Below are 11,140 nucleotides of genomic sequence, written 5' to 3' on the forward strand. Positions count from 1 at the left end.
GTCTATGTCACCGACTCTCCCGTCTCAACCCCATTTTCGTCATATCACATACCCCCAAAAATCCTCACTCACTCAAACTCACTTTCTCTTTCTCTTTTCTCTTTCTCTCCTTCCTCTCCTCACCCACTTTCATCACTCTCTTTCTCTCACTCACTCACTTCTCTTCTTTCACTTCCTTTTTCCTTTTCATAATGGGAAGCCGCACCCAATCCCATCAGCTCAGAAACGGGCTCTTCGTGTCGGGCCGGCCCGACTCCCAGCCCAAGGAGCGCCCGCCCACAATGGCCGCACGGGCCGTGCCGTACACTGGCGGCGACATCAAGAAATCTGGCGAACTCGGCAAGATGTTCGACATTACCTCCGCCACTCCGCGCTCCAACACCACAACCGCAACATCATCCTCCTCGCTTTCTCTCTCCTCTCCTCGCCCGCCACCTTCTCGGGCCTCATCCCAGCCTAACTCCGGGTCAGCTCGATCCGGGCCCAACTCCGGCCCACTCCCTCCTCGCCTCAGCAACTCGGGGTCCTTCACCAAGAAGGTGTCGGGCCCACTTTCGCTCCCACCGACAGGGCTTATCACGTCCGGCCCGATTCGGAAGTCGGGCCAGCTCGACCCGGGTCAGCCACAAGTGGGTCCTAATGGGGGTGGGGGACAAGGGAAGATGGTGTATGGGACAGCTGTCACTAGTTTAGGGGTTGAAGGGGTGAAGTATGGGATGAGGGTTTCAAGAGGGGCAATGTGGGTATTTGGGATTGTGGTTTTGATGGGTTTGTTGATTGGGGTGTTTCTGATGGTTGCCGTTAAGAAAGCTGTGATCTTGGTGGTTTTCGCCGCGATTTTGGTTCCGATTTTCTTGGGGTTAGGGTGGAATTATGCTTGGGGAAAGAGGGCAATCTTGGGTTTTGTTAAAAAGTTCCCTGATGCTGAACTTAGAGGTGCTGTTGATGGCCAGTTTGTCAAGGTTACTGGGGTAAGTCCATTTTCTGTGTTAAATTTTTGATTAATTGAATTTTCTGGCATAAGACTTGTTTGGGTAAAATATTGGGGGAATTCTCCCTCTCTCTATAATAATCATAATCTTTCCAAAATTGGAGAGATTTGGAGGTAAAATGGTGCTCACCTCCCCCTCCCTTTCTTTTCCCTTCCCTTCCTCCATTTTCCCTCCCTTTCTTTTCCTTCCTTCTTTGCTATCCAAACAAAGCGTAAGTTTTTATTTTGTGATTGATCATGATGATGATGATAATGATATGTTTTGTTTTGTTTTGTTTTGTTTTTGGTTATGTTGTCATTTTAGAGCCTTTTTATGTGATGTCATTACTCATTGGTTTTGACTTAGTTAATGTTGATTGCTATAATTTGGCATTTGCTTCATCCCATTTAGTCATTTTCACAGATGGAATTTGGGCTTAAACTCCTCTAGTAGTGAGTAGTAAGTAAAAGGTGTGGACAAAATACTTGCTTCATAGATAAGCATACTGTTGAGTAGTTGAGTAATGATTCATTCCTTTTCTGTTGTCATTTCACTGATAAAACTAGTCATTGGCAAAAGTTGTGGATTATTATTCATTGATCAATGGAAAAGAGAAGTGGGGTTGAGCTATTTTGCGTTTCTCAAGTCTTAGGTGCTAGTCAAGCATTTGAAGGCTAGAGTTTGCAATTTACAAGGGTAGTGAGAGTTGGGCTTATCTGTAATGATTGGGTTGTTATGCTTCTTAAGCTATTTGGGATCTGCTGTGCCTTTGATGTTGCTGAATGCTAATACTTTAATGTGTGCTTTTCATCATGGTTCCTTGAACTGGTCTAATAATATTTATATCTTGAGTTTGCATTTGCAAGAAAGGTTATAAGGTGGTTTAGTCTATCTATGTGCCTACTGAAGCTCTCATTAAGTAAACGGGAGCAGGTCACTTGTAAGTTTAACTTGAATCTTGCAAGTGATGGCGGAGACTGATAGGAGAAACAAAATTTTTTAACTTCTTTTAGCTATCATTAAAGGGATTCACCTTGAGTTCAGCGTAAACGTGGTATTGTAATTTAGTTATGATGACTACTGGAAACCTTATCGTATTAGCTCTAGGTGGTAGTATCCAGGGGTTATGTTTATTCGAACTCATGGATTGGGAAGCAACTTTAATCAGGATCCTTTGGTTTTAAGTAATTAATTTTGGAGACTGAGCAGTATTCCAAGTAGTGAAAAAAGGCAATGAAAAGCTACTGCAGGTTGAGGTTTAGCTGGCATTATTGCTGATGGCTATTGTTATTCTTACTGTGACCAGTTTGAGGTGCAGATGCCTAAGCTGGATTCCACTAGTGATACTTCTCTTAGGTTTACTTGGAGTTCTTGGAAAGGCCAATAGTAGCTACCCAAGCTAGTAACATGAAAATTGAATGATTGATCACCCATATTGGGTATTTAAGAAGATGGGATCAATCTTGATTTCTGAATTTATGGATAAATTTTCCTCCTTTTCAACTGCCCATGCCTTTGCAGATCCAAAAAGTGACAAAATTTATCTGAAGAGCGGCCAAATTTTCCAGAGAATGTGTCCTCACTGCTCAATCGGAAGATATCATAAAAGGGAATGAAGTATATATCATAAAAAGGGAACCAAGTATTTTAAACCAATAGGTTGACAAAGTCACAAAATTAAGGTTCTTAATTGTCAGAGGTGAAATACTCTCTTAATCTCTTTAAAGATTATACAAGCAATTGCAAATGCAGTATGAGCATTAATATCATCATTTATGTCTTAATTCAAGGATCTAGTGAGATTTGCCTTGGGTCCTATGGAATGGGCTGTCTGAAAGACTGAAGGTCTATTAGTTTGATAGTTTTGGGATTGCTGGTGTGTCTAACATGCTTTGCCTTGGTAATTAGACAATTTCACCTTTTTTTTTTTTTTTTTTTTTTTTAATACAATTATGTCTAATAAGGATTTTGAACAAGTGAAACAGTTCCCTTACCTTATTTTAACTTGCATGCTAGTAGGGAGAGTGATCGCTAGAATAAGCTACTCATTTCTCTTAAAACTGTTACAGGTAACAGTTTCCACAAGCCAAAAAGAGTTCTTAAAATTCCCAATGCAGAAATATTTACCTCCGTTTTTTTAGTTGACACGTATTTCTTTTTAGGAAGTTTATTTTTAGCTGTCATGTTTCCTTTTTGGGTAAGTTTTATACCTTGTTTTTTAAGTGTACCCCACTTGCTTTATTATTCTCTCTCATTCTCTCTCCTCTCCTTAATATGTGTGCTTAGATTAAACGTGTCAACTAAATAGATTCGGAGGAACTAATATTTAATTAGCTTTTGTTGATATATCTAACAAAGTTAAGCAGTCAGCAAGACATTCACAACTACTACTCCCTTTGTTCTATAGTATTTGCTCCATGGGGTGTTTGAACACAAACCAAGGAGAGTGAAAAGTTGCGAGAAAATTGTTAAAAGGTGGTGTGAGTCCCCACCATTTGTGAAATAGTAGTGAGAAATGGAGCAAAAAATTTGAGAAAAACCAAAACAGAAAATGTTGTAAAGATTATGGGAGGGAGGGAGTATGCTTTGATTGTCACTTGTAGTGTAATCCACCTTACTGAGCTTGCTGATTATCAAAACACTGCCTCAACGCCTGCCTCAAATTGGAAAGTGTAAGGAAGATAAAAATGAGGGCAGGGAGGCAGGCAAAGCCTTGAGGAAAAATCTGGTAATTGCTCTGTAGTTGACTCATATTCAGGGGCAACTAGACTGCTGTAATTGCTCTCAGACGTAATGACATTCAAACTCTACGCCTAAATGTGCTTCGTCCATTTTGGGAAGTTTCTCGCAAATCTGCAATATAGATTGTTTTGAAAGGATTGGGAGCGACCCTGGGAACAATAAACTTGAATTATATTTTTGAAAGCCAATGTCAATTTACTGGCAACCCTTTCAATAAACTTGTTTTCAGCTTCTGCTATTGACAGGGCCACTTTAGTATGCAGTAAGCTTTCTAGATTTACAGGATCTCGGACTTTGTCATGAAAAGGAGGAAGAAGCCATTGACCTTATGTAATGAAGTTTGACATATGACCGTCGCTTGTTTGATTGATGAACAATGTCCTGCTGTTCAAATCACCCCCACAAAACAATGAAAATTAAAAATTATTGAACTCTTTTGTCATTATGGTATTGTTGTATTACTGTCTCATGTCCTTCTCTGTTAAGTTTTTATTTTTACCTTTATTATTGTAATCATTATGATTAGAATGTAAAGCGATTACTTTGTGACGGAGGGTTATTGATAATGGCCTGTGATAATTACTGAATTAAGCAGCTTAGCTACGATAAGGGTCCAACATCTCCTATGTGATGCACTGATGCTATTTATAATAATTAGCTTGCCCAATATCCAGTAACTGAATCACTTTTGCATCCATCAGTGTCAGTGTGATAATTAAACAAGTACAGTTTATATGATTTTGAGTAGAGCAGAGAACTCTTTTTATTCTATTGAGAACTGCATCGATAGGACATCATTTTATGGGCAGAAGAAAACATAGGTTCTAACTAAGTAGGTTGTTTTTTTTTTTTTTTTTTTTTTGTGAGTGACTGTGTGGGTGTCTAATCTAGTGTGTGTATTGTTGAAATATATTTACCTTCATGTAGTGAATAATATTCGTTCAAGGCTACCACTTCTAAATTGTGATTGTTGCTCATATTATTGGCAATTTATGTGCCTATTTGAATATTGTGATTTTAATTTATATTTGTTGAGCCATTTTCTTTCTTTATGTTATCATTTTTACCATGATACATATTTATCTTCCCTTGAAACTAAATTTTATTGCATACAACTGCAAGATGAAACATATACTTAGACCTTGTTTTCCTCCCCTTATATTTGCTCACCTAAACTTAGTTTTACTGAATTGAACTTATTTGTTGAGTAGAACCTATTTTTACATCATCAAACCTATATATTTTTTTTAGCAAAATAGTATTTATTATTACTGAACTGACTACTTTTTCTGAAACTATTTTTAACGAATTGAACTTATATTTACTGTAGTTATTAAAGTAAAAATAATCTTATTTTTGTGTGGATTGGCCTATTATTTTTTGTGACAAGCAATTTGCTACCATAGTAATTGTGATCAGTGCAGTGGCACTTCCTTTCCCATTAAATCTTCACTTTATACTCAAAGAACAAAGAACATTGAAGTTATGTGCTCATCAGTCATCTGTGCTTTGCAACTGTGAAATTATGAAAATTTTACAGTAGCCTTTTGAAAAGTGACACCATAAGTCTTATTATGTGGCATAATTTGATTGGATGTACTTTGTTATGTAAGTTTTGACTTTTCAAAACACATTTTAATTAAAATTCATTTTTGTAATTCTGAAATTATTTTTACTCTATAATTTCTGAAATTCTTTTTCTACCACCATCTACCACCACCATCCCCAGCAACGTCGCCCTTCGCCCCTTTTTCTCGCTCCAACAAACTCGTCTGAAATCGCCGATTGGACTCGCAACCTCAACAACCTTCCTTCGCCGCCACACTTGCCCCTGATGAAGACTCCTTCCGCCTTGTCAATGGTAAACCCCCACCTCGCCCTAAATTCGGCCCTAAATGGCGCTTCCACCACCACCATAACAACCCATCTTGCCATCTGCCCATCTCCCTCAACGCTGCGATGAAGAAATCGAAGCTTGTAAATGTGAGGCTAAGAAGGAGCGTGCTTGACTGCTCGCCACGATTGGCTTTACCATAACAACCATCTTATTGGTGGTGGTGGAGCATCAACGCCAAGAAGCCGACGTGTTCAAATCATCGGTTGAAATTCAAAGCAAATAAGAACAGTTTTTATTTTTTTTTTTAATTTTTTTTTATATTGATTTTCTGAAATTAATAAAGAAATTATAAAATCACAAATTATATAATATAATTTTCGAAAATAAAAAAAAAAGTCAGAAATTATATAAATTAAAGTTTAATTAAAATATGATTTGAAAAGTCAAAGGCTACATGGCAAATTACATCCAATCATACTATGCTACATAATAAGGCTTGTGGTAGTCACTTTTCAAAAGGCTACTGTAAAATCATCCAACATCAATGTGGTGGTTTTTATGTTTAATGCTTTAACATATGTTGCTTGATATTTCGTAAACATATAATTTGAAAAAACCATATTATTTCACCTAACACCGAACATGCCTACTGGATATATAACTGTTAAAATAATTTGTAGTATTAATATATATATATTTTTTGTTCCTTTTATGTCTGGATGCAGGTTGTTACATGTGGCAGTATACCTCTTGAATCGTCATTCCAGAGCGTACCTAGGTGTGTGTATGTATCAACTGAGCTGTATGAGTACAAAGGATGGGGTGGGAAGGATGCAAACACCAAACATCGTTGCCTTTCATGGGGATGCAGGCATTCAGAGGTCAGTTAACTCAGTTCTTTTTAGGCAGTCGTATATAGCATAGATATTGCTGTTATTGAACTGAACAATCTTGTTGGACTTGATTGTATGTAACTATGTAAGTGACTTAGTAGGAATATATATAATTCTCTAGTTTTGGTTACTCCAAAACCAGTCTAGAAGAAAAATATCAGATTTTGATTTTCTACTTCCAAAAGTTTAATGATTGACACTATCTTCTATTGCTCGTCTTTTAGGAGCCAAGTTCTTCCTCTGGATCTTTACCACTACCATTAGTTATCAATACTGTCATAATCTTTTTCCCTCTAGTTAATTTAAGTTCTAGCACTACCAATGAAGTTGAGTTACCCTTCGTAGCTAGGAACCTCAAAGATGAATTTAAAAAAGTAAGCTTAGGTTTGCATAGACTCGTAGAATAAAATTGTTTGTGAGTGTTGAATGGAAATAGAAAGTTAGAGATGCATGTGACGAGGGGAGAGGAATAGAAATGCAAACTTGTAAAGGAAACAAACATTGTTGCCAGTGGTGGTTATTGGGTAGGGTAGCCCAATGATAATAGGGTCAATAGGGTCAGAATTAAGCTTAAAAGGGCTTTTAATGAACAGGGCCTTTTACGGACAAGGCCCTAATTGGGTAGGGTCAATATAGGGCCAAAATGTTTTTCCAATTTAATACACAAACAATATAGATAATGTCAAATTAATTACATAGATAAATTTGTATTCATATATACTTAATATTGGGCTATTGGCTTTATTCAGTATTCATTTTTATTAATATTTTGTTGGCCCGTCCATCATTGGCCCGCTATTGACTTGCGACCCGCATTAGCCCGACCCGCTATTGACCCTATAAAATGTGACTCTTTGACCCAACCCGCATTCGACCCCGACCCGACCCGCCCAATGACCAGGTCTAATTGTTGCATATAATGTTTAGCAGCCATTTTTAGTAAATGTTACACAAATATGAAAAAGAAGTATTTTTTTCCAAAAAATTATATTGAATTTGGAACTCTACTTCACCAAGATTTCTGGTTGTGTAGTTTCCAAAAAAAAGGGATTTTGGCTGTTTGGGGGGGGGGGGGGGGGTTGGGGTGGGGCCGTGGGGGTTGTTGATTCATATGTTGGTATGAGGTGTGGGATTAGGTATCTAGCTCGTTGGTTTGGATTGAGTCATACCAAGAAAACATCCCTAAAATCATGTGTTTGGTTGCATATAAACTTAAAGATAATCTCATTAGCCCCCAAAAAAATTAACATTATCTCTCTCACACATTCTATATTGGGGCAGGGGCACTATACTGCTGCTCACATATTTTCAAAAACAAACTTAAATATTTGCTGCCCACATCTCAATCACGACCAAAATAGCTCCAAATCATACTCAGTATAACTTATCACCAAAAGCATCGGAATGATCAAAGCAAATTTTTTTTAATAGTCCAATGAAAAAGGTAAGTAAAATCATTAATTTTTTTCTGGCTTTGGCAGTTTCTAGCCTGCAGCAATGGTGGGAAATTGGTTGCTGATTTTCATGAAATTAGTTTGGTAACTTCGATTGAGTGTTAGAGATTAAGGCACTTGTGTAGTAGTGTGTTGATAGCATACAGAAATACATATATAATGGAGAATGGAGCCCCTAAAAACTTGAACAAAACAAGTGGTGTGGGTTTGTGTGATTCTAAACCTATACCTAACTTATACCTTGTAATGAACCAAACACCCACTTACAAATCCTTTCATAAGCGGACTTGGTGTTGGTGTCAAACTTTTTTGGTGTTGACTTTTCTTTCTCTGGAATACCAGATTACCTGGATCAATCTGCTAGGGACTTGTGAAAAAAATCTATTTTTGTGAAAAATATCCATCTTATTGCATTTTTTCTTAGCAGCTGCTGTATCTAAAACATTTGTATTATATTTGCAGAAATATGTTGCAGACTTTTATGTGTCAGATTTCCACTCTGGATTAAGAGCCCTCGTTAAAGCTGGATATGGAGCAAAGGTAGCCCCTTTAGTGGAAACTGTAACTGTTGTCGACATAACGAAAGAAAACCGAGTTTTGTCTCCAAACTTCTTGCAATGGCTAGCTGATCGAAGTATTTCTAGTGATGATCGCATAATGCGCCTAAAAGAAGGGTATTACTCCTCTGCCTAGTGTCACTCTAGCTTTTTACTACTTATGTGCCAAAGGAAATCCTCCATTATTATTGGCATGGCTTGTTAAGGAAAGCATCCAAAGAAATAAGGGAAAGTAAAGTGTCATTGCACCTTTAAATAATTAGTTCTAATCTTTCCAAAACAATTAGGTTGGTAGCTTTGATGGGTGAGAAGTGGCCACAGTTCTGAGCTGACCCTGGGCCTGTCCTGAAAATTAGTCTTGTGATGGTTCAGTTATGCGGGACCAGGGCTGAGATTGTTCTGGACAAGGTAGAATTGGCCAATGCCTGGCTGCCTGGTTGTGTGCTGTGTGTATTGGCCATTTTGCAGTCAATTAGAGTTTTTTAAAACGAACTTTTTGATGAATTAGGTAATGATTTGCTCTCTTTTGAGCTGAAAAGCAGACCTGTTTCAGAACTTGAAACTTTCAAGGCCATACCTGTGTCCTGTGCTTCCTCACCCCTGGTCAGGACTGGGCTGAACTGGTCCATTGTGGCGGCAGCTGTAGAAGGTGTTTAAGTTTTTGGTTTGAGTAGAATTAAAACCTAATGTCATTTTTGACAGTTCCTTCTCTTCGCTTGTTCAGGTATGTTAAAGAAGGCAGTACTGTCAGTGTCATGGGCATTGTTCGGCGCCATGAGAATATCCTCATGATTGTACCACCCTCAGAACCGCTCTCTACAGGTTGTCAATGGTTACGATGCCTCCTTCCGATGTATGTCGAAGGCTTAGTACTGCATTGTGAAGATAATCAAGATTCTGAAGTGGTTCCTGTGTAAGTACATAGATCTAGTTTCCTCCCATGTTTTTTCTTCTTTGAGTGGATTCCACAAGTACATATCTGCCCTGCGAAGACTGCAAAAAGGGCATGATGCTTTTCCATCTCTCTGTCCATAGATTTTCTGCTCTCAAGTGTATGTAAACCAGCCTCAGGGGGACACAAAGGGGCTCAGAGGATGCAGGTGTGTAATAAGTAAGAATTTCTTGAGTCTCTTACAAACCTTTCCGTGTTTAATTGGTTAAGCAATTAGAGGGAGAAGTTTTAATCAACACTATGAGAAAAGGAAGCTCGGGTTTTTCACGATGAGCCACGTATATTTTAAAGCTTTAGCTTTGTTAAGTGTAAATAAGCTACAACAAATCCGAAGAGCCCTATTTTCTTCTTTATTCTTCCGCATTTTTGTTTCCTTTCCATTTATTTCACGAAAGGTAGAGTATGCTTAACACTAGTGCTTTGTGTATTGAATATATAATTATGAGTAAATGTTCTTCCATCCTTCAAGCATCTATGTAAGCAGTGCTCTGTTTTTTCATGCTGAGTTGCGACAATTGCTTTCCTTATGGTGTGTTCTCTGTTTTTTCACGCTGAGTTGTGGGCAATTGCTTTCCTGTAAAAGACCTAGAGGCATATTTAGACTTTCATACATGCTGTTCTACAGCTAACCTGAATTACCTCTGCATGACTGCATCAATTGCATGAGCTTGGATGAGACAGCTGCAGAGCATGCTGCTAATAAGAATGAATTGAGAGATACTTGTCTCTTCTTTTTGATAGTTGTCTTATTATTTCAAAGTATCTTAATAAGATAAAAAATGCACCTATGAATCTTTCCATATCATTATTATCAAGGACTTCTGCTTTGTTTGGATTGAAGAAATGGCAGGAAAGGAAGGAAAATGGAATTGGAAGGATGAAATTTATTTCATTTGGATGTGAAATGAGAAAGAAGGGAATTGAAGGGGGGGGGGGGGGATAAATGGAGGGAATCGAGAGATTTAACCGTAAGAAATTGATCTCTCTAACACTGTGTGGATAGAAGAAAATGGAAGGGAAAGAAGGGAATAGAAATGGAGGGGGCCAAACTCTCCTGTTTGGGTAAAGGATTGGAGCCAAGGAAGGGAAAGGAGATGGAGGGATTCATTTTCCCTCTCTTATTCATAAACATAATCCTTCTAAAATTGGAGAGATTTGGAGGGAAATTGGAATTCACCTCCCCTACCTCCCTTTCTTTCCTCTTTTCCTTCCTTCTATTTCCCTTCCCTTCCCTTCCTTTCCTTCCCTATTTGTTATCCAAACAAAGTGTAACTGTGGAGAGATTTGAAAGGAAAACTCATCATTCTTCCCTTCCCCTCCCGTCCCCTCCTTTCCCTTTATCTATCTAACCACAGTGTTAAGGTCCATCATACCACTGTACATGCTCACAAGTAACACTTACATGTTTACAAACCAAGTAACACATTAAAAGCTTAAGTTGAACAATTAATTCTGAGTTTGTGACTTTTCAAAGAAATAAATGGGAAAAAATTTAAACAAACGATGGCAAATTAATGTTTGATTTCCTCCAATAGTAAGTTTATTTTGTTAGCAATAGTGAAAGGAAAGGGAGGGGAAGGAAAAGAGGGAATGGAAAAGGAGGTGAGGGAAGGTTGAAGGCGATTTTTCATTTTCCTTCCAAATCTATTAAATATTACTACAATAGAAACATTATCCTCTCCTCAAACAATATATGTGTCGCTCTCTCATAAAAAATTTTCCCGCTTAATGCAC

The 11,140-nt window shown here is 38.0% G+C and overlaps 1 protein-coding gene across 1 annotated transcript; it reads left to right on the forward strand.

Annotated features, from left to right (window-relative positions):
• Window positions 1–101: 101 nt before the first annotated feature.
• On the forward strand, window positions 102–9,905 carry LOC145620338 (protein SHOU4-like). The gene is made up of 4 exons (XM_081674996.1): window positions 102–971; window positions 6,276–6,431; window positions 8,360–8,571; window positions 9,179–9,905. Exons 1-4 carry the CDS (start codon window positions 192–194, stop codon window positions 9,369–9,371), a joined length of 1,341 nt encoding a protein of 446 aa, XP_081531122.1. The 5' UTR covers window positions 102–191; the 3' UTR covers window positions 9,372–9,905.
• The last annotated feature ends 1,235 nt before the right edge of the window (window positions 9,906–11,140 follow it).

This window comes from Chenopodium album, chromosome 27, assembly GCF_948465745.1.
Source record: "Chenopodium album chromosome 27, dcCheAlbu1.1, whole genome shotgun sequence".
Classification (NCBI taxonomy): domain Eukaryota; kingdom Viridiplantae; phylum Streptophyta; class Magnoliopsida; order Caryophyllales; family Amaranthaceae; genus Chenopodium; species Chenopodium album.